The sequence below is a fragment of the Mesoplodon mirus genome, assembly GCF_964341445.2.
Source record: "Mesoplodon mirus genome assembly, chromosome: 5".
NCBI lineage: Eukaryota > Metazoa > Chordata > Mammalia > Artiodactyla > Ziphiidae > Mesoplodon > Mesoplodon mirus.
The window spans coordinates 35,678,159-35,700,851 of record NC_138980.1 but is presented as its reverse complement, the minus strand read 5'-3'; the positions used below and the strand labels follow the sequence as shown (position 1 = coordinate 35,700,851).

Genomic DNA, 22,693 nt, shown 5'->3' with positions numbered 1-22,693 from the left:
AGCCACTCTGCTGACTCATTCTGTAGGAAGACCCTTGACCTAGCGGTGTCCCTGCGGGACCTTGGGCAGAGATGATCCTGTCCTGCTCCATCAGGGTTCCGTCCCCAGCTTGCTGGGTGGAGTAACCAGCCCTGTGTTTTAGGCCGCACTGTGGAGCTACAGAAGAGATTTGAGACTGCCCTTCCCGAAAGGAGCCAAGGGGCCTCTTTAAACTCCACCACTCCCCAGGCCTGTCTGTAAAACCAGGTTAACCCGACCTCCTGGGCAGGACCCGCTGTTCGCAATCAGGGAGGCGCCCTGTAGCCAAGCAGCATCCTGCGTACTCTTGTTATTAACATACCAGAAGCGAGGGGTCATCTGTTCTGTTTCTGCTGCCCATGACTGCGGTACATCAGACCTGAAGTTCACCTCTGACTCAGAATCCTGTGTGTGGTAAAGAGCAGTTTATCAAAGAGGGCCCGTGGGAGCTAATTGCCCTGCTTATCTGGGTATGTTTTGAGGCAAAGCTGTAGGATACTTAATTATATTCCGTGTGCCACTTAATAACAGCCTGTGAGGTTAGGGGTTCCACAGTCTCTCCGTTTGGTTTCAGAAATTGGAGGCTGTCACAGTTTTGCGACCCCAGAACTGTCACTGACTTAGCAAGTGAACTAAGGAAATGGTGCTATTTACCCACCCACCCCCCATCCACCCAGCCTCCCTCCGGAGCCAACATCCAAGCAAGCGCTTAGTGCCTTTGGGGGCCTGAGCTCTCCGCTCGCCCGTCAAGTGTCCATCTGCGCATCTCTTTGCTTCTTTCCTCAGAGGACAAACTGACAGGCTTTGACCGGGCCCCTCAGGCCTGCCATTTGCCTCTGGTGTGCGTGTCCCATGGCCTTTGACCCTGGCATGTGGGCCACAGTTAGCTCTACCCTGGCCTCTGTCTCAGCCCTCTGCACTTTGTTGCCAGTATTTTGAAATGGATCCAATCTGGGGAAAGTTAGTTTTTAATTTGGGGCGTGCAGCCAACTTCTTCCATAAGATTTCAGAGACATCTGCACATTTTGACACTGCAGGGCTGCCGTTGGCCGCGGAGTGGCAGAGGAAAGTCAGATTGTCTTCTATTTCTGGTTTTCGAGGTCATGGCGGGGGGTGGGGTGATGTTTCTGAGGTTTAAGGGGGGTTTGATGCTGGAGCCTTCCAGCCACTGGAGGGGTGAGCAGGCCTGTTGAGGCATCTTTACCCCCTGTGCTCAAACCCTCCTGGCTTTTAAGTGCCCGGGGAAGTGTCAGGGGCGATTTTTTCTGGTTCTTTTTTAAAGCTGTCCCTGGAAAGCTGAGGAAGGATGTATCAGACTGTGGAGCAGCCGGTTCCTCTCTTCTCCCCTCCTCTCTGCAGCCCGCTCCTTCCTCCTCCTCTTCTTCTTTCTCTTCTCCCCACCACCCAAACTTTTTCTCTCCCCGCCCCCCTCCCCAGGGCTGGATTTGCAGCCACTTCTCTCGAGCACTGCAGTTTGGGTCCAATTCTGCTCATTTCCTGTTAAGCGGTAACCAGGGCTCCACAAACTCAGGCTCCCAGAGGATGGCCTCGTCTTCCTTTTCCACTCAGCTCCTAGAAAAACCTGCTGACTGGGCCCGAGAAGGGGGTCACGCGGAGACTCCCAACCACAGCAGGAAAACAGACGTGCGATTTCCTCTGAAGGACCTGACTCAGCATCAGCCGTGGCTGCCCTGGGAAGAGCCGCTGCCTGGATGCTCAGATTTCCACACCTGGGCATTAAACCCCTCCAGCGGTACCACGCCCACCCAGGCTGTCACGGCCAGTGACGTGAGCTGCCTCCCACCCCGCCCCCCGGGAGGGGGTGGGTGGTGAGGAGGACAGTGGGTCGCTGTCCCAGGAACTCAGTAAAGGTCAGCTGGATGGAGTTTGCCCCACATCGTAGGTCATGAGAGCACAAAAGCGGGGCGGCCGTGTGGGCACACCTAGAGAAGACAGGGCTGGGGTCTGCTGAGAGGAGCGTCCCCCGCCGACCTGGGGTGCGGTTCCAGCTCCAACCTGGCATTCAGGACCTTCCGGAGCCCCCGCCCTGGTCCTGGCTTTCAATCCCACCCTCCCCTTCGCAGCCAGCACGCTCCAGTCCAACAGGTCTGCTCGGGCTCATACCTTCCCTCCTCCTTCCCCACCCCAGCCCGGGTCTCCCTGTCCACTTCCCGTTTGTCCTCAGAGCCCTGCGTGTATCTTCCTGTATCCTTGCCATCTCCCGGGTCCCCCCCCCAAATATTTCTCCACCCTCCCTGGTGGTCTCCTGCCCACGTGCCACACACCCAGCACATCCTCACACCCAGTGCGCTTTTCTTCTCATTGGGTGTGAGCTCCTAAGGGAGCAGGCTGCCTGGCGGCTGGTGACAGGCCCGGGTCCCCACGGGTCGTGGCTTGTTGGCCAAGTTGTCAGAAATGGTGGACTCCTTCTCAGAGCGGGAATGGGGCTGTCCGGTGCCCGTGGCGGTGCCCATACGAAGCCAGGTGGCTGGCAAGGCCGTGGAGGCCTCGGTCAGGAACAGGTCCGACTGGTTTAAAGGATAAGAAATCAAAGCTCAGAGGCTGTTCCCTTTGGTTTAGGATCTGTCTTGAGGGCTCCAGGCCGAGGGACCGGCGCTTGACTGGGCCAGAGGGGCCCAACCTGTGTCACGGGCAGTCTCTGTCATTTCAACCCCACAGCCAGGCCTGAACTTAACTGGAGGTGCCCAGCCTGCTGGGAAAAGGAGTTCCCTGGCTCCACTTTCCCCAGGCCCCACCACTCTGGCCTCAGAAGCCTGCTCTCTGCCCCTGGACTTCTGACCTCTTAGACTTGACCGGTGTTAGCCCGGGTCCTGTGTGCAGCCCCTCCCTGGCTTCCACACCTGGCCGCCCTTCTGCCTCTTCTCCTGTGTCCTGAGTCAGCTGGCCAGCTCTCTCACCCCCTCCTCCGCTTTGCCCCGTTGGTTCCCCCTGTGGGCTTGTCACCCCTGCCTCTGGGCCTTCTCCCTCCAGGACCTGAGGGACCTCCCTGGCACCTGCCACTGCTCATGCACCTGTCCTCCAGATCTTCATCCCCAGTCATGGCACTCCCAACCACCCTCTAGATGGTGGTCCCTGCCCGTCTGGCTGGTACTGGAAATGCAACAAGCTCGTAGGCCCAGTGCACCTGAGGCCAGCCTCCTCACCTGCGGGCCCTAACCTTCCCTGTCCTCACTCTGGGGCCCAGGGAGCCCCGCCACCTTCCCCGAGGTGCTGTGTCCATCACACCAGCTCCTGGGCCTGCAGTAAATACCTGGAACCAACCACCTAAGCCTGTGCCTTGAATCAATTAGTTAACTTGACTTTCAAATAGACTCACTTTTTAAATTTATTTTAAAAGAGATCTCGATGTTATTTCTTGCTCTAAATCATAGTAACCGGATCACCAGATACAACAGAAACAAAGCAATGTAATCGATTCCTCCTGGATTCCTTACCTCGGAGGCTGGGGTCTGCTCCCTCTAATTAAAGAGTTGCTGAAACAATAAGTGCCCATGAGGGACTTCCCTGGCGGTCCAGTGGTTAGGACTCTGCACTTTCACTGCAGGGGGCTATGGGTTCGATCCCTGCTCAGGGAACTAAGATTCCACATGCCACATGGCACGGCCAAAAAATAAAAATAAAAAGCCAAAAAATTTTTAAAAGTGCCCACTGGAAAGTTTTTCCTTTCCAGAACGAGGGGTACTGAAAGAGCGTCGCAGTGGGAATAACTTTCTCACTTGTCCCTGTGTTACCTCTTCTCTTGACACCCCCTCCCCTGCCCCTCATCGTCTTCCCATGGAGCCAGGAAATCCTGCAGACTTGAATTAAGGCTCAGAAGAGAGAGCTTTGGGGTGAGGGTGCATTTCCCAAGTGTCTGGGGAGAGGCCCGACAGTAAGTGGCACCGTTCAGTCTGTGTGTTCAGTCCCCTGACACCACCTTGGCCGATAATTCAGACGTCTTTGGCCAGCACACCTCAATCCAGTCCCACTTTCTCTAAAGTGGAGCAGCTGACTGATGGTTTTTCCTCTGTCGTTTTGGGTCTTGGCCCCAGGAGTGAGAGGAGACTTAGGACGCCCCTCGGGAAGGAAACCGGGAACTTTATCACTCCCGAGGCCCCCTCCTCATCTCCTGCCAGCTGCCTCCCCAGGATGAGGCCCCTCGGCTGCCTCTGGGCAGGCACGCAGGCAGGCAGGTAGGTGTCCATCAGCTTGATGGCCTCAGGTCATCAGAGCCGTGATTGTCTGAAGTCGGGCGGGCAGCCCTGGCCCTTCAGGGTCAGCCTTTGTCTAGAAGAGGGCGGTGAGGGCACGGGGACAAGGGAGGGATTTCTCCGTCCCCTAACCCTAACCTCCTGGCCTAGGGTTTTCCTTTATCTCCTCTCCCTGGGGTGTTTCCTCCAAGGTTGAGAATCCTTGCTGTCCCGCCAAGTCAGCATTTCACCCTTGAGGAGTCTTGGAGCTGCTGCAGCTCCCCACTGATTGCCCCAATACAGTTGTGTGTGCTGCCCTCAGAGGTTGGCTCTGAGGTTCATCTTTTGCCCCCAGCCTTGATGTGTTTACTTCACGGCTGAGAAGCCTTAGGTGTTTCTCCTGGGCTCTCTGGGAAGTTCCACATCACCATTCCTTTCCCCCCAGTGGACTCAAGGGTAGCTGAGCGCTCTCTCCGCTTTGTTTCAGAGCACCCCATGCCCTTGGCCTCGGCCCAGGGTGGGCAGGAGGCACCGGTCGGCATAGTCCCTCTGCCACCTCCAGACTGCCAGGCTTGGGAGGCTGCTGTGGGAAGTTGTGCAGACAGGGGCGCACTGGGGACCCGGGAGTCCGGGCCTGCTGGTTCCAGGGAGTGGGGAGGAGGACCTTTTGCCCGGTCTCGGTCCAGGCGTCTGCTCATCTCTCAGCAGAGCCTGGAGGAGAGTCCACCGCCGTCCAGGGGAGTTTGCACTCAGCTAGTTCCCCGCACCAGGCAGTGCCAGTGCATCGTAAAGGGCACGTCCCTTTTCAGGCACTTGAGTTTGTGTTAAAATGTCTCAGCTGTAGAGAGAAAGGTGAAGAATGGCCAGCTGATAGCCAAACGCCCACAGGAGCTTGAGTAAACACGAGCAGCACAGTTAGAGTCGAGGGCCCCTCCCTGATACATCACTGCACACGAATCTACCGCTAAAAAGTCTGCAGCTTTGTTTTGCAAGTTTACACCTCCTGAAAATGGTGTCACATGGGAGCTTTTTTGGCCTGCTCTTTTCGCTCAGCACTGCTGGGGTGCGTCGTCCACACTGAGCATGTGGTTCGAGTTTTTTTGCTTCCACAGCTCCCTGCTGTCCTTTGTGTGCCGACGACAACTTGTCCTCCCTCCGCTGGCAGTGGGCATTTAGGACGTTGCCGCGTTTTTGCTCTCGGCGTCGCAGTGAGCGGTCACATGGATGTCCCCGCAGGCAAGGTCCAAGTGTTCCTCTAGACTCCTGGCCATTTAATGTCTTAAAGCTTTGTCTGGATAAAGGTTTTCAGCTCAGCATTGAAGAGTGTGTGGGCGCACGCGCGCGCATGTACACACGAGCACGTGTGTTTCATCCTCCCTTAGCTCTCACCTCCAACTTAACGGCTGGGGTCAAAGAGGAAATAGGAGTGATTCGCTTTGCCAAGCTGATGGATGGGTGCTGTGCGAAGAGCGGGCCTCCCACCGAGCCATCTTCGTTTCAGTGCTCCATGGAAGTCGTCACCTGGTTCGTGGAATCCCACCTTGGTGACTTACGAGCTAGTGGACTGATAGGGAATCCTCCATCGTCAGCTTGAAGACCAGCTCTGTGTTCAGGTTTTACACAAAGAACGCTGTGGCCCGTCTAAACCTCCGGGAAATGCCACAGTGGGATTTCGACCTGCATCACTTCCCATCTACTGTAGACAGAGGTCGGCAGTTCTCGAGCCTGATGGCGTGCCTTTCTTCCCGTCACGGACACTAGAGGCTCGTGCCAGGCAGCCTTCACTAATCACTCCCACACCTTCAAAGGGGACGCTTCAGAATCACATTCTGGGAGTTGGTTTCCAAGCCGGCCCTCAGCGCCTCTGTCCTCTGCATTGGTGCAGACCCCGCGTCCTCTGTCTCTGCCTTTCCTCACGTCATGTCCTTTTCTCCTTCTTGCCCCCAAGTTCAACCCATCCTTCAAAGCCAAGTCCAGGGACATCTTGTAACTCCTACCTGGTTCCCTCCCCACAAGGAGGAAGGGGCTCCTTATCTTAGGTCCGTAAGGTGGTGCCATTTTTGTGTGAGCTTGTAGTATCCACCTCTTTTTCCCTCTACTATACCTGGCACATACAACTATCTGTTGAATGAATACGGGCAACCTTCTCAAGTGGGGAGCTGGCCTGCTGACTTTGACCCCAGACATTCAGCCCCATCCTGCTCTGATGGAGCAGGTAAGCTCAGGGCAGGAGAGTGTCCCAGACACGCACAGTGGCTGAGCGATTGAAATAGGGCAGATACAGTGACACAGGGTCCTGTGACATGCGCCCTGAATGGAGAAACCAGGGATGACTCACGAGGAGGTGACCTGGACCCTGGCTTTGAATGTGGACACGGGAAGGAGAAGGGAGAGGAGGATGCAGACTGTCCTCAGCAGGCAGCAGAGCGAAGCCCCCAGTGCTGGGGCCTCCGGGTCACTGGCCTGCCTTACTGTGTTCTTGTTCCTCGTCCAGGAGTCCAGACACCGCCTGTCTGTGGGCTCAGTCCTTCCAGGGGAGCAGAGGCTGGCCTGGGTGCAGGGGAAGGCCCTGGCTACTAGACCATCGTCATCGGGTGGAGAGAGATTTGAATATGCGTACGGCTCCTAGCTCAGCAAGCGGCAGCACCAGACACACGTCACAAGGTGACAGCAGAGAAGCAAGGACGAGGGCAGGGCTGCTTTACTCCTGCAAAAATCAACATAGAAAGGCATTGCTGAGGGAGTTCCCTGGCGGTCCAGTGGTTGACAATCTGCCTACCACTGCAGGGGACGCGGGTTCCATCCCTGGCCGGGGAACTAAGATCCCACAGGCTGCAGGGCAACTAAACCTGCGTGCCACAACTAGAGAAGCCCGTGCGCCACAACTAGAGAAAAGCCCCACAATGAAGAGCCTGTGCACACAATGGAGACCCAGCGCGGCCAAAATATTAAAAAAAAAAAAAAAAAAGATTAAAAAGGCATTGCTGAGAAGTGCCTTGAGTCAGCATCACCCAGCCATCTAGGCAAATGCGGCAAGACCCCCGATTTAGGGGGTAGGGTCTCCCACGCCCAGAGCGTAAGTGTAGCATCTTGGGGGTGCATACTGGCACCATCCTGAAGGATGGGCAAACTGTTGATACACCAAGGTAGGGTGGGACATCCCAGGGGCATAGTCGTGTTAGCCAGGATCAGGGCAGAAAGCCACTCAGGGTACTGAGGGTCGGCCAGCAGGCCGCGTCGGTTGGCTGGGCAGAAGCAGGAGGAGGGGTGTGCCCCAGAGGCTGGCAGTAGCCTGGGCCAGGGCTTGGCAGGGGTTTGCTGCCCATCTTCTTCCTTCAAATTCTGTTGCTCTGCTTCCAAGCAGAGCTTCAGAATCGTGTATCACGGCCATCCGTCAGCAAGTACACTTAGTGCGGTGAGCCCTCTGGAGTCTGGGCTGTGATCTCCAGGAGCTTTTGGTGCAAAGGAAGAGCTAGCATGCCAGCCTGCTAACGACACGGTTTACACAGTTTTTACACGTGTCCCTCTGTGTGCGGAACCACAGATCTCTCACAGAGGGCCTTCACTGCACAGACACTGGCGTTCTCATGCCCCCGTCATCCAAGCCACTCGGCACATCCTGCCTCTGAACCTGGCCTGCACGGGGACCCCGCCTCGAGCTCCCTGCACGCGGCCCTCCTGGCCTCATTCTTTCCTGGGGACACGCGCCATGCGGGACTGGCAGGCTCGTCTTTTTAGAGCAGTTTGTGGTGCTTGAAGCACATTCACACCCGGGTCATCACGGGTCGTCATCAGCACCGCGTTTTACAGTTGAGGAAACTGAGGCTCAGAGGGGTCCACATTCTTGTTAAGTGACAGTGCGGTGACAGAGCCGGATCCAGTCCCCGTGCTGTGGTCCACACCCCCACTGCTCCCCGGCGTCCCCAGCCCTGCCTCGGAACCTCTTGGGCACACCCTTGTTTTGGCCTGTTACTGACACACCTGACTGGCGGTGTTCTCCCCTGGGCTCCTAAGGGCGAGGTCTGTGTTATCTCAGCAAATACTGATTGCCCATCACCTGTTGGGCGTCAGGCCCCCTGCTGCTCTACCAGCCCCATCCCAGCAGCTGGCAGCCAACGGGAAGTCAGTGTTTGGGGACAGGGTGCGTTTGGGTGGGGAGGCGAGGCTCTCCCAGGTGCTGTTGCTGGAATGAAGGTGAGCTGTGGCAGAGGAGATGGCCCCTGAGAACTGCTCTCCTCTCTGTGTTCTAGGGCGGGGTCCCCGGGAACCCCTCAGTCGGGTGCTCACCCACCACTGGGGCGGTTACAGGCAGTAACATCAGGGAGCGTGTGCGCCAGGCCTGATGTGCGTCCTGAGAAGGAGAAGGCCCACCCCCTCTGCCACTGCAGGATGGATGGCAGCCGGGGACAGGAGCGGCGGCTCTGGTGCCCACCTGGCCCCAGCAGGCCCCTGTTGATCTCCTCATCTGTGTGCTGAGATTCCTTCCAGCTCCGGGTTTCCAGGACTGACTCTGCAGTTTAGAAGGGAAGGTGCCCCTGGACAAATAGGGTGGGGGACAGTGGGAGGAGCGGCCGTGCAGGGTGACAGGGCGCCGGCATCTAACACGTGGCCTAGTGTCGCAGTGCCCGTCACTAACCCTCAGAGGGGCTGGTCCGCTGTGCCGAGAGGGGCTGATGGGGTCACCTCCCCTGGCTTGCCGTGTACTATCCTGGGGTCATGACCCGCCCGGGTGCTTCTGGTAGCCACGCCTGAAGAAACTGGTCTCGGTGACCCTGAGTCACCTGGTGCCGCCGCCCTGGGGTGACAGGCGAGCCGTGGAGCCAGGTTAGGGTATGTTCCTCAGCGCCCACTCAGCTTTTTCCTGGATCTCTCTTGGAGGAGCGCCCAGGCCGAGCTCTGCCCTCCCTGAGAGGTCGCCCCCAATGATCCTTGGAGAACCTAGGTGTGCGGCCCCTATGGCTCCAGCCCGGCCCATTTGGGGGCCATTTCCCTCTGGCCTTCAGAGCCTGTTTGCCTGTCAGCCTTCCTTTCCCGTGTCCTGTCCTCCCAAACTGCAGGCATATGCCTTTCACAGGGGGTTCCTCCTCTGGGAGCAGGGTCCTCTGGATGCAGGCCAGCCTGGGCCCAGCTTGCTCAGATTTTTTTCCTTTGCAAACTTTCCCTTCACCTTCTGGTGAGGGGGCCAGCTATGGGCAGACCCTGGGTGGAGAGTGGGGAGTTCGACTGGCAGCCCCCAGGCAGAGTGCCGCCTAACTTGGAACTTCCCATAAGCAACGCAAAGGAAAGTTGGGGGTTCAGGGGTAGGGGGTGCTGTCATCCGGCCGGCTCCTGGGTCCGCAGCCCTCCCAGTACCTAGCCACTGTGGAATGGCGCCATGAGGTCAGACCCCTGTGAGGTCGTTCCTTCCTCCCATGGGGTGCTAAGTATCAACTAAGCACTTCCTAGTCTCAGACACCGTTCCGAGTGCAGGTACGGCAGTGCTGGGGTTGCTCACTTGGTGTTCACAGTCCAGTGGGAGGAGGGCTGTAAACAAACAAGGGGGGCTTGAGAGAAGGATGAGTGACGGGTGGGTCAGGGACAGCCCCACTGGGGAGGGGGGAACCAGATGGACAGGACCCAACCATGGGAGAGTCTGGGGCAGAAGGAACAGCAGGGCAGAGGGTCTGACATGAGGTGAGGTGGGTGCCTTTGTGGAACAGAGCCTGGTCCAAGGTAAGGTCCAGAGGGGGCGGGGGGTTCTGGCCTTGATGGAGGAGGTGCCAGTAGTGTGCTGGGAGAGGTGGCCAGTGGCCAGGTCACTCCCACCTGGGTAAGGAGGCGAGCGATGGAGAATCAGGAGGGCTTCCTCGAAGAGGTGGCTTCACATTAGTTAAGTGTCTCAGAATGGAAGTGGTCGTAGAGATGGGGGGACAGCATCTGTGTTCCAAGGAGGCTGGGGCTCTGGGCTTTTAGATCGTTCTGTCACCTTAGCTTGGTGCTGTTGGGGTACACGTGGCCCTCTGTGAGACTTGTGACCTGGTGCCTACAGTCTCTTACGTAGTAGGCTGCGGTGATGGTGTTGGATGCAGGGTCTGTTCCGGTGCTTTCTGGAGGCCGCACAGCTGTGCGCCTCACAGGGTTTCCAAGCCCCGTTTCCTGTCTCTTCCTGAAGGGCTGCTCTTGCGTCAGCTCTGCCATTGACAAAAGGTGAGTTTGCAAAACACCTCATTTACTCGTCTGTGGGGACCGAAGTTTGCCGTGCTGCCCTGAGGGGGGGATCTGCGGGCGGTAGTTCCCCAGCAGCGCACCCCGGCACAGCACGCGGTCAGCGGTGCGGAGCGGGCGCGGCAGGACTCGGGAATTTATTACCTCATTTGTTTGTGGGTTGGGTGTTTCTTTTTATGAGTTTTCATCTGAAATTGATTTTCCTGGTTGTGTGACATGCAGCCTTCCTGCCTCGTCCCTGAGATGAGAAATTAAAAGGCATGAGGCCGGTTTATACCCAGGCTTCTCAGCTCTGGCAAGAGTTCCAGATGAGATTTGTTCCTAAGAGATGAGCCTCAAGTAATTGCTGGCCTCGGTCATTGGGTAAAAACCCTCAACACAGCCCGGGATGCCAGCTGGGATCAGGCCCCCCTTAGAGCCCCTTTTCAGCGGGCCTTGTTCCCTCCCTGTGTCCCGGAGGAGGCAAAGTCCTGAGCCCACACCCCAGTCTGCCGCCCAGATTCCTCAGTCAGGCCCTGAGGCTTTGGCCCTCACCTCCCCCGATAACATTTGGGGCGGGGCCCGTCTGATTCTCCCCCACATGAGCTGCATCATGTCCCACGCAGGGGTCTGTGTGTGACTGGTGTCCTCCTCCCTGAGCAGCTCCCGGTCCGGGATTCCACTGGTATTCATAGAAAGCTCTGTGCTATTCCAGGGGCTGTGGCCTCATGCCACCCTGGAGTGGTGGGTATCGTGTGAGAGACTGGAGTTCCAGAAGGCTCAGGGCAGAGCTGGCCCTCCAACGCACGCCTTCCGCCTCCAGGCTCGTGCACTTAGTGTGGTGTAGGGTGTCATCCTGGGTGGTCGTCCCCTACTGTCACTGTCCAGGAACAGCTGTGGTCCTCTTGACCGCCTGCTCCCAGGGGCTGCGATGTGGCCTCACACTTGCTCGGACGCTTCCCCAGCCAAGCGGGAGGGGCGGGATTTGCGGCCGGATCCTGAGGGCCGGCCCTCGTCTCCACAGCACCCTGACTGCCCTGGCCAGTCTTTGAAAATGAGGAAGCAAACCAGGGAGATGCAGGGCAGCCTCCAGAGCAAGGTGGTTTAAGACTTTGGGGACCCAGTTACCCCTCCTGTCTGGCTTGGTCTCACACACACACTACACTACACTACACTGCCTGGCCCTGGGAAAGGCGGGTCACCTCCTGGGGTGTTAGTTGCTCCATTTATAAGGTAGAGATAACTGCCCAGAGACTGCAGCTGGGCCACATGGGTGCTGGAGATCCCCAGTGGCTCTATCTCTTCCTTCTGGGGCTCTATCCCATCCTCAAGGTTGACAGAAGGGCTGGCAAGGCCGCGGGTCCAAGGAACAATGCAGTCTCTGCTGTGTTTCATAGAAACGTTAAAAGATGCACATTCTGTGGTCCCTTCTCCCCTCCAGCAGTCTTGCCTCCCCCCACAAGCCAGAAGTGCTTCAGTTTGAAGCCTGCTTTCCACACCTGTCCCAGCACCCAGCAGGGCCCACTTCCTCCCCCAGACTCTACCAGATGACCTGGGGAACTGGTTAACCATGAATGGAAGCAGGGAACGCTTCTTGTTAAGTGCTTCTGCTTTCTTGTGGAGGAACTTGGCGTCTTAATGGGAATCCCAGGACCAACCATCATTAGAGTCGAGCCCGGGCTAACGCTCTGGGCCGGGGGGTGTTGGTCCCCAGAGGAAGTGCCCACCCCTCCACAGCCCACCAGGAGGGCACTCGGGCCTGTGGCTTCTGGCCACACAGGCTGCGAGGGGAAACACTGGCCAGCCTGGGCCCCTGTGGCCGACACTCAGCTGAGCTCCACGTGGAGGTCGGGCCAGGCAAGGAGTGAGTTCCTTGTCACCCCATCTCCAAGGACTGCTGGGTCACCTCGGGGTGAGGGAGGCATTTTCCTCAAACAGAGGGCTGAGGCAACAGGAAAGGCACCGCACAGCCACCCGTGTCTGCCCAGCCCCTCGCTCCTCCTCCAGCTTTGTGTCCTTCTGAGCTGCCACTCCACTGCGAGGCCAGGAGAGGACCCCCCAAAAGTAAGGGGCCTGGGTGCTTGGCCAGATGCACTGGGCTGGGTGATGGCAGAAAGCAAGACACACGGGGTCCCTGCGCTCGGAGACGAGCACGGGCGCGTGGGAGACTAACAGGGGGTCAGGCCAGGCCTCGGCCTCCAGCCCCTGCAGGAGGAGGGGAGCAGCCCTGGGATTGCAGGAGCCTGGAGAGGGCGCAGACCCTGACACACAGAGGGTTCTGGATCCAGCTCTCGGGGGCTGCCGTGGGCAGGAGGCCCAGCAAGGCCGAGGAGGGGAGAGCAGCCAGGAGGGGTCCTGGGGAGAAGTGAGGAGAGTCTGAGCCAGGGCAGGGTAGGCCTGGTTTACACACAGGGGCCCTCGTGACGGATCCGGGGTGCTTAAAGCCAGTTTGAGGCCCCATCAGGAAAGCAGTGTCACAGCAGCGGGAGGTCTGGCAACATGGTCATCAGCCTGGGGCTGAAGGGGCAGCTCTCTGGATGTCTGCTCTGGGTGAGCCTCTGGCTGCTGGTACTGGGACCCGCGAAGCCTGCAGAAGCAGAGGTCGGGGCTTTGAGACGAGGCTGAGGCTACACCCCAGTCCATCTCGGGAGCTCTGTCCCCCAGCTCGTCACTGCCTTGACAGTCACTGAGCGACTGTCCCCATGTGCCATTGCTGCCTTCCCTAGTCCATTCTTTCCGACAGCCGGTTCCTGCTTTGCTCCCACTGCCCGTGCCATGTCCAGACCAGACTCTCAGATTAAGCCAGACGTGACTTTGAGGGGGTTTTTCTCACGTAACGGTTTTCCCCCTCATCTTAGCAGCATGTGCCACGCAGGGGAACAGCCACTGGGACTCACATGGCGTTCAGCTTGCTGCCCACCAAGCCAGCCCTGGGAAGGTTTGGGCAGGGAGGCGGGAGGGGCACCACGGGGCGGGGGCAGAGAACCAGGGGGGTTCAGACTGCGAGAGGCTAGCTCAGACCAGGCCCCCTGGCCCGTCTCCTCTCCACAGAGACAGCCAAACGCTTCCCCCGCCACCACCTGGGGGACCCTGCAGCTGGCTTGTCCCTGCAGCCTCGGGGACCTGAGGGGTTCTGCTTCTGAGCCAGTATCTCAGCCGCCGGCCTCAGGCCAGAGGTGCCGTCCGTCCTGCTGAGAGAACACCTTGGGCTTCAAAGCCACTGTCTTTGTGCTGCCAGAACTGGGTTCCAGATACACCCTGACACACTGCTGTGTGGAGGGGCGTCTGTGGGTCCATGTCTGCCCCTTGGGGCCAGACCTGGTGGTCGTGGTGCCCAACTGGGGGTTTTCACGGGAAAAGTAACTTCAGAAGCCTTTTCCTGCTTGATCATTTCCACTGCTCCTGTTCACAGAGCTGCTTTTTAAAAACCGCGTAGCTTTGATCCCTAGGAGGAGAGGAAGTGTGTGCCCGGAGGCGTGAAGGGTACCAGCAAACCGGGAAAATTTCAGAATTCCCGGTATGCTGAAGGAAGTTCTAACTTGTCAGGACACTTCCCTCTGTGGAGCTTGACAAAGGGGGTGGTGACTTATTCTCCATCAGCTCACAGATATTTACTAAAGACCCGCCACAGATGAAAGCTCTCCTGCTGCCAGAGCCCTCAGGCTTCCTGCTGGCCTGCCTCCTTGGGCTGAGGAGTTGGGTATGAATAGTGTTTCTGTGGCCTCTGCTTCAGTGGCACCTCTCCCTCGTCCCTTAGGGCGGTGGCCCGGCCCCACGCCTCGTGGCCTTTACTCTCAGAGCCACGTAGGATCCAAGCTGCCTGGAGTCCAAGCGCCGCCCCCATCGGCAAGCATTTCGTACTCACAAGGGCCCAGGATCTGGAAATCATCCCGACACGGGGGCCACTGGAGGTTTCTGGGCAGGGACGGACAGGAGGCTTCAGCGTGGCAGTGCACCGTGCACCTTACCTCCCCAGAAGCACCCTCGGCTCGCCTTTCCAGAAAGGGCGTCAGTTAGCCAAAGAGTGCACCCTCTGGTATGTCTGCCAGCAGCTCTGAGTCAGGGGCCCAGGGCCCAAGCAGAGAAAGGAGACTCGAGAAGGCCAGCGGCCTCATGTGTTGGCCGGGTAGCAGGCCAGTCTGGGCTCTGCCCGTGTCGTGGGCTCTCCAAGTCATGAGACAGAAGGCCATAAAGGAAACTAGAAGGGGCTGCTCTGAGGTGTTTGGCAAGCGGCTCCCAAGTATTGGGAGGCCAGCAGGAAGGGGAGTAGCAGTTGGAAGGGATGTAGAGGTGAACGAGTCCATCCCTGTGTCGCTGCCTCCCGTCCCTGTGCCGTCCTCCCCATTCAGGAATTTCTTAGCCCTGCCCGGGAGTCACTGCAGTTGCCTCCCGGGACCTCCCACGTCTGGGCATTCTGCACACAGGCACTCCGCCTCCTCCCCACAGCCTCGGAGGCCCCGTGCCCTAACGGCAGGTCCTGCATTGCAGGGAGCAGGGAGGGACGGACCGACCAGTCCAACAGCTCTGGGCGCAGCTCCCAGCTTCTCCACTTTCAGCTCGCAGCCTTGCTGTTCCATCTCTCACCCCGGGGTTTCCTCATCTGTAGAATGGGTGTGCAGGTCCCTGCGTTGTCATCGCAGAGGGGTGACAATCAATGGCAGGATGTATGGAAAGCGCCCGCACAGTGCCTGGCACGTGGAGGACCAGGATCGGCAGCCCCTGTGCCTCCGAACCTGGGTCTCACCCAGAACACCATACGCCTGCCCGGCCAGGCTCTGCCTGCTGGAACCCTGCCCTTTGAGGTCTGGCTTGGACAGCACTGGCCCCCGCAGCTCACACAGCCAGGAGCATGTTTGGCGTGTTTAAACCTCCCTTGCAGCTCTTATCACTGTGTCTCTGTTCTGCCTGATGTTCTTATCTCCCTCGCCAGAGGGGCGCTCCTCAAAGCCAGCACAGCCTCTGCCCTGGCGGCGGGGTAGCGGGCCTGTCCACCCCACTCCCAACGGTGGTCGCTAACTGGAGCCGGAAGTGCTCACACCTGACAGCCTTGGGTCACAGCGCCTCAGCCACAGGGCATTCACTGACCCAGACCTGAGGATGGCTGGAACGGGACCGCACCGCAGGGCGACTGGGCCTGGACCCCAAGGCTCTTTCACCCCCATCGCCTTTTCTTTTTTTAATTTTGTTTATTTTATTTTATTTTTTTTTCTGCGGTACACAGGCCTCTCACTGTTGTGGCCTCTCCCGTTGCGGAGCACAGGCTCCGGACACGCAGGCTCAGTGGCCATGGCTCACGGGCCCAGCCGCTCCACGGCATGTGGTATCGTCCCGGACCGGGGCACGAACCTGTGTCCCCTGCATCGGCAGGCGTACTCTCAACCAGTGCGCCACCAGGGAAGCCCTGTTTATTTATTTTTATAAATTTATTTATTTTATTTGTTTATTTTTGGCTGCGTTGGGTCTTCATTGCTGCGCGCGGGCTTTCTCTAGTTGTGGCGAGTGGGGACTACTCTTCGTTGTGGTGCGTGGGCTTCTCATTGCGGTGGCTTCTCTTGTTGCGGAGCATGGGCTCTAGGCACGTGGGCTCAGTAGTTGTGGCTCACGGGCTCTAGAGCGCAGGCTCAGTAATTGTGGTGCACGGGCTTAGTTGCTCCGCGGCATGTGGGATCTTCCTGGACCAGGGCTCGAACCCGTGTCCCCTGCGTTGGCAGGCAGGTTCTTAACCCCTGTGCACCACCAGGGAAGTCCTTCCATGCCTTTTAGTCCAACTCTCCAGCTAGTGCCTGAGAGCAGCTGCCCCCAACGTGCGCCCCCTCCGCCTAGCGCTGGGCTCCTCACCGCTGAGGAGGGAGGAAGAGGCGGGGGCTGCTCTGTTGTAGCGTGGGGTGGGGGCAGGGAGAAGTTAGCCAGGCAGAGGGCAGGAGGGGAGTTGGGGGAGTCAGGAGAGGATGGGGACCTCCGCTGTTAACCTGGAGCGCGGCAAGCGGCCCCACAGAGCACGCCGGCTGGACGAGGCGCGAGGGTGCTGAGCAGGACGTGCAGAGCATCCATCCTGCATTGTGAGGCCCTGAGCAGCCCTGCTTTTCTCTCTCCCGGCTCCTCTGTGCCAGCCTCCTCCTGCTGCTCTTTTTACTTAAACTCTTAATTCATCAAAGCGGATCGTCTGCCCCGGTCACCGAGCCTGCAGATCGGCTGTTTATTTTCCATGTCATATTGATCGGGTTTCCCCACTGAGATGATTCAATTACAAGGCCTCGCATTGGTGCATCCCACTTGGCAGGATTCGAGCTTCCGCTGCCCCCGAGGGGCCACTGCAGCGTGCCTGCCTGGTCTGGGGCAGCCATCCGTCCCCACGTCCCTTCCTGGGGGAAAGAAGGTTCTCCTGCCTTCCTGTTCTCTGCCCGACTCCTGGAGCGGCTGTCCTGCCGGCTCTTGGCGTACAATGTCTTGTGTTTTCGGATTGTTCCACTGTGCATTCTTTGTTTCTCTCCCGCGTGTCAGATTCCTCGCTCCTCTCCAAACATGGCCAAGGCCAGAAGGCCGAAGAACGCCAGTCCTTGAGAGAACAGCCTCTTCTCTGAGTGGTCTTTATTATGAGTGCCCACGGGTGGCTTGCATGGGTGGAGGTCGTGTAGGTCCTCAGGGATGAAGCCCCATCTCCATTCCAAGTTCGCTCACTTCCCAGGTGCCTGGGGCAGGTGTCCTCAGACCACACGGCTCCACTGCTCCTCTGTGTGAGAGCCTGAAGTGGGTGCCCTCTGCCTGTCGCAGTCACTTGGGGGTCGTGTCGTCGTAAATTTGACCATTCAGAGTCCAGGTGGGAGCTGGGCTGGGGCCGTCGCTGGTGGAGCAGCCCAAATGGGTCGGCACATGGGGAAGTGAACAGGTTGGGGGTCCTTCCACTTTCTGGCTGGTAGTAACCACCTCTGCAGTTTGAACTTAGGGGGACCTGGAGCTGGAGCCCTGGAGGTGCCTGCAGGCTGAATTGCAGGCAGGGCACGCTCCTCTTGGAGGTTAGAAATAATAAAAGGGCAGTAACATAGGTCAGACCAAACATATGGTGGGGGGTTGGCTCGTGCAGTTTCCCGGGGAGGTACCGCCAGAGGGACAGGCTGCAGAGGGAGCCTCCTGCGGGGCGGAGGTGTGCACTCCCTGGTGGGCCGTGCACAGGCCAGCAATGCCTCGATAGAGCTGCCATCACAGGGGACCGACAGACACAGGAAGGCCCGCGCTCAGAGGGTCTCAGAGCAGCACTCACTCAGCAGTCCCACCTGGTGGCTGGTCTCAGAACCACCCGTGGACCTTTTTACCAGACAGCTGCCCGGCCTCCTCAGAAAGGACCCTGTTCTGGGCCTTCATGGGACTCACGGTCCCTGAGCGCCCTGCCAGGGTGGAAGTGAAGCCAGGCGTGCAGGTGGGGAGCCAGGCTGAGATCTGAGAGGCCCGTGTGATGGGCAACAGCGAGTTCATCTCCGAAGGCCGCTGCCAGCTCTGGCCGAGTGCAGCCTCTCCACAGCGACCCCTCAGCCCAGGCTGTCACCTGGCGGGGGTGGCTGGGGCCGTGGCTTGGCCTGGGCCCCACGTTCCCCCAGGGAGGCACCCACATGGGTTTCACGGTGGCAGCTAGTGTGGGTCCACTGCTGGTGACTCAGGCACCCACCCAGCTGGGCAGGCCCAGGAGGCCATGATTTCCACACCACCGTGGTCATGGCCCTGCCGGAGAGTGGGCAGTACTCCCCCACCCCCTCTGCTGCCTCCCCCACCCCGGGGGGGTGCCTCAGCCGGCGGGGCCAGCCCCTCTGCACTACGGGCCGGAGTGGGGGTGGGGGCGGCAACTGCAGAGAGAAGAGTGGGCTTCAGCCCGCAGGGCCCCTGCCAGGGCTGCGCCTCAGTTTCCTCTCCCGCAGCCGGGGAACACCGTCAGTTGTGGGGAGTGCTGGATGCAGACGCTACACATGAAGGTGTTACTTCCATGGCGGTGCTCCTGCTCTTGCCGGGCCCGAAAAGGTGTGTGCGGGGTCCCTGAGCAGGACTGAGCAGCAGGGTCCTGGCCTCCCACACAGACAGGGCACTCCCCGCCCTCTGGCCTCCTCCTGGGGGCTCCCCAGGCCCCTCCTCTGGAGCACAGCCCAGCTCTCAGCACAGCCTCCCTTTGCTGATGCTCTTGATATGGTTGGCATGTGGCTTGCTTTTTCCCACTTTTCCCTTTTGGCCTTTTGTCATCCTTTTGTCCACTTGTGCCAGTTCCGGACTGTGGGCCTTGGAGAGAAGGGACGTGGGGCAAATCAGCCTGAGGGACTGGAGCTTGGAGCTCCCAGGTCGGGGTAGGGTGAGGAGACTGGTAGGGACCCAGATGTTCCCAGCACAGCCCCCCAGGTGCCAGAGCAAGGAGGCCCCGCATGGGAGCTGTCAGAGGGCTCCCAGGGAAGATGGGGAGGTGACACTCCTGGAGGGCCTGGAAGAGGCTGTGGGGTCTGCCTGTGCCCTCTCCTCTCAGAGGAAGGACGTAGTCCCCGCCAGGGGCTGCTCCCTGGGGGCGCCCGTGTCCCCTGTACTGAGCAGGCCCTCGGCCCGGAAAGTGTGGTTTTTGAGCCCCAGCACTTCAGCTACCCTTTCAGTTCACCAGAAGTGTCTTGTCTCACATCAGACACCTAACTCATTTCCCTCTGGCAACCACTGAATTTGAGAACGTCCTGTTTTACCATAATCAAAAGAAGTGAAACTGCCCCATGAAATAAAGTAGAACACCCCAGAAACACCTAGGAGAGACCAGAGTCTTTCCTTATAAAGTCAAAAACAGGAGGGCAGCCCCTGCCTGCCCTTGGAGGTCCCCCAGAGACTGGTGCATGGTGGAGGGGCCCTGAGCCAGCCCTGCTTCCTTTCTGTGCCCCGTCCCCTCCTGGGCTCCCAGGGTGCAGCTGCCATGAGAACACTGACTTGCAGGGACATGCAGCTCCCCCCAGACTCCCCTCGACCCCAGGCGGGGAGAGGCAGGGATAAAGGCCTATAGGCTAGGCCTGCCCTACAGTTCTGTGGTTCCCCTGAAGAACAAAGATGCGTGGGGAAAGTAACAGCAGTCGTCGGTGTGGGCAGCACGGGTGTCGCAGGAGTACCCCTGAGCACACACTTGCACACAGCAGCCCACGGGAGCCTGGCCACAGCTTGGTGAGTGCACACCTGTTACCCCATTTTACAGAGGTGAAAACTGAGGCCCAGTGAAGCTGATAGCCCAAGACCACACAGGTTAGGGTTACGGTTAGGGTGCCTTCAGGAGCCCCGGGAGCAGTCCTGACAAGTGGGCAAAGACTGCCGCTGGCCACCAGGAAATTGTGTGTTTGTGTGTGTTCACACCCGTGCACGCAAGAAGTGACTTCTGGGCACCACAGTCGGCCCGTGTGGGGCAGGTCTTCCCTCCCGCTCGGCGCTTGTCCCATGGCAGTCCTCATGTTCATTTGGCCTCAGGACCTGCTCGCCTCTCAGAGGTGCCCCTGGGGCATGCAGACCCTTGGTCCCCAAGAGTCCTTCGCAGAGAGGCAGGAGTTCAGTGGGAAAGGAAGGCCACAGTTCCCTGAGCGAAGGGGCTTCCGTGAGCCTGGGCGTCTCGCTGAACCACAGCAGCCCCGTCCGGGTGTGGGCCCCGTGGCCCTGTGAGGGGGGCCCGGACAGTCTGCACAACCCCGCGGGAGTGGGGGACCCTCTCAGGGGCTGCGGAGCTGCCAGCGCAGCCTGACCGGGTGGGTGCAGCCAGGGAAGGCTTCCGGCAGGAGGAGCCCCCGGCCCTGGGTTTGCAGGAGTGTGTGGGTTTGGAGCAGGAGCTCGTTTGGCTCCCCGTTTTGCCATTGGCTGCTACGTACAGCATCCCTGGGAAGCCATCGTGGATGCTTGAGCCCTCGCCCTCCTCCCCTGAGGCTCACACTCTTTCCTCCTTTCGTTCCCCAGCTGGTCAGTGAGAAGGTCGGAGGGGCTGAAGGGACCAAGCTGGACGATGACTTCAAAGAGATGGAGAAGGTAACAGGAGAGGGGCGCCTGTCTGACGCTGGCAGTGTTAGCAGCCCCCATAGGGCCTGGCCCTGGCATCCAGGGGGAGGCGAGGCTTAGCGGGAGGTTCTAGGTGGGTTGCAGGCCTCCCCCCAGCCCAGAGCAGGCAGCAACGGGGGCACACAGCACAGCCAACAGCAAGGAGGCAGGGAGGCAAGGCGGCCCCCAGAAGCAGCGGGCAGTTCTTGCGTGGGCTCTGAGGCAGTTGGGGAACTGGGACCAGGGCAAGGGCTGTCCAGGTGCTCCTCGTTTGGCCTCAGGCGCCCTGAGGGTTTTGAACCCCCACACGTGGACTCTCTTTACAGAAGGTGGATGTTACCAGCAAGGCGGTGACAGAAGTGTTGGCCAGAACCATTGAGTATCTGCAGCCCAACCCAGGTAGGGCACCAGCCAGCTGCAGGGGGTCTGCCCCCAGCTCCTCGGGTCTCTTGTCAGTCCAGAATCTTCTGGTTACCGGAGCATGAAGAAGCAGTGCGTGGGCCCACAGAACTGAAATGCCCAGGGGTGGGCGGGTTCAGGCATGGCTGGATCCAGGCATCCAAAGGATGTCCTCAGGGCCGTGCGTTTCCTTTCTGCTTTACTGTCAGCTCTCGCTTTTCATGGCAACCCTAGCCTTAAATTATCCTTAGAGCTAATGGCCCCAGCAGAAAAGAGCATCTTCTCCCCCCAGTCAACTCTTTGGACCAATTTGAATCAGGTGCCAGGCCCCAGCCAGAAGCCTGCCTTTGGAGCATGAGGTGGGGTCTCCGAGGCTGAGAGGGAGGCAGGGACTTTTCCTGGAGAAAAATCCGAATGTTGGTTCCTGTAGTGAAAGGCAGAGGATGCAGGACAGGCAGCAAAAGCAGCCATGTCCACCTGAGGCCTACGCTGGGGACAGACTGGAGCTGGTAGAGGTGCAGGCACGCCCCTCACCTCCCACCCCCGGTAGAGGGCACCTGTACCTGTCCACACCTCTACCTGCCTACCCCGCTTCTCTGGGGGTCTCGAGGAGCTGGCCCCCTCTCCTGCCCACTGCCAGTACTCCTGCGCGAGGACCAGAGCAGAGGGGGGACGTCTCTTCGGGAGGTTCTTCTCACGCTCTGGTTCCTCGGGCCGAGGGAGCACTTCAGAAATAAACAAGCACCCGGGCAGAGAGGGGCAGCTGGCGGCCTGGTGGCTCCTTGAGAGACCACACCCACCCGGCCCCGCCCTCTTCTAGCCTCGCGGGCCAAGCTGACGATGCTCAACACGGTGTCCAAGATCCGAGGGCAGGTGAAGAACCCTGGCTACCCGCAGTCGGAGGGCCTGCTGGGCGAGTGCATGATCCGCCATGGGAAGGAGCTGGGCGGCGAGTCCAACTTCGGTGAGTCCAACTTTAGTGAGGCTGTGGGGAGGCTGGGGGGAGGCTGGAGGCCGGGGCGGGCCTGAGAGCTTGGGGCCAGAGTCTCTGTGCTGCCAGCAGGCTGGCACTTTCCCGTAGCTCGAGGATCTTCTCCAGGGCTGGCTGGTCCCCTGGATGAGGGCTGCCTACAGCATCACGGCCATGCAAAAGCCACCCTCCCGGCCCACGGTGGACCTGGGTGCCTACCAAGAGGTGGGAGGGCGGCTTGTGAACACCTGTCACCACCGGCCCCCGTGGCTCCGGGTCAGACTTAAGGGTCCCTTGTTCCGTTCTCTGTTCTGGCGTCCAGGTCCTTGGCCGTGGGGTGTGCCTCGGCCGCGCAGGCCAAGGCCTCCTGTGACGGCTTCCTCCGTCACTCCATCCTCTCCCCAGGCGACGCCCTGCTGGATGCGGGGGAGTCCATGAAGCGCCTGGCTGAGGTGAAGGACTCCCTGGACATAGAGGTGAAACAGAACTTCATCGATCCCCTCCAGAACCTGTGCGACAAGGACCTGAAGGAGATCCAGGTATGCGGGGCCGCTCCAGGCCCATCCTCGCTCCTACCCCCTCCCTCCACCCCCACACATACAGCCCAGCTCGGGCCAGGTTTCCCAGCGGGAAGGGCTGCAGGGCATCAGGTGGCCCTCCCCGAGATCCCAGGCACGCGTTGTGACCCTCGTCCTGGCCCCCAGCACCACCTGAAGAAGCTGGAGGGCCGCCGCCTGGACTTTGACTACAAGAAGAAGCGGCAGGGCAAGATCCCCGATGAGGAGCTGCGCCAGGCCATGGAGAAGTTTGAGGAGTCCAAGGAGGTGGCTGAGACCAGCATGCACAACCTTCTGGAGACCGACGTACGTGTGTGCGCCCTGAGCCCCTCCCCCCGTGCACCCACCACACCGGCCTG

At 59.5% G+C, this 22,693-nt stretch overlaps 1 protein-coding gene across 3 annotated transcripts in view; it reads left to right on the top strand.

The window, feature by feature from the left end:
- Positions 1–22,693, top strand: part of SH3GL1 (SH3 domain containing GRB2 like 1, endophilin A2) — a 31,383-nt gene that overhangs the window by 5,328 nt on the left and 3,362 nt on the right. For all 3 annotated transcript variants that reach the window (XM_082620789.1, XM_082620790.1, XM_082620791.1), the window contains exons 2-6: positions 20,331–20,399; positions 20,735–20,807; positions 21,628–21,771; positions 22,183–22,316; positions 22,482–22,640. In XM_082620789.1, the coding sequence (XP_082476915.1) occupies positions 20,331–20,399; positions 20,735–20,807; positions 21,628–21,771; positions 22,183–22,316; positions 22,482–22,640 (579 nt within the window). The remainder of the gene's footprint in view (positions 1–20,330; positions 20,400–20,734; positions 20,808–21,627; positions 21,772–22,182; positions 22,317–22,481; positions 22,641–22,693) is intronic.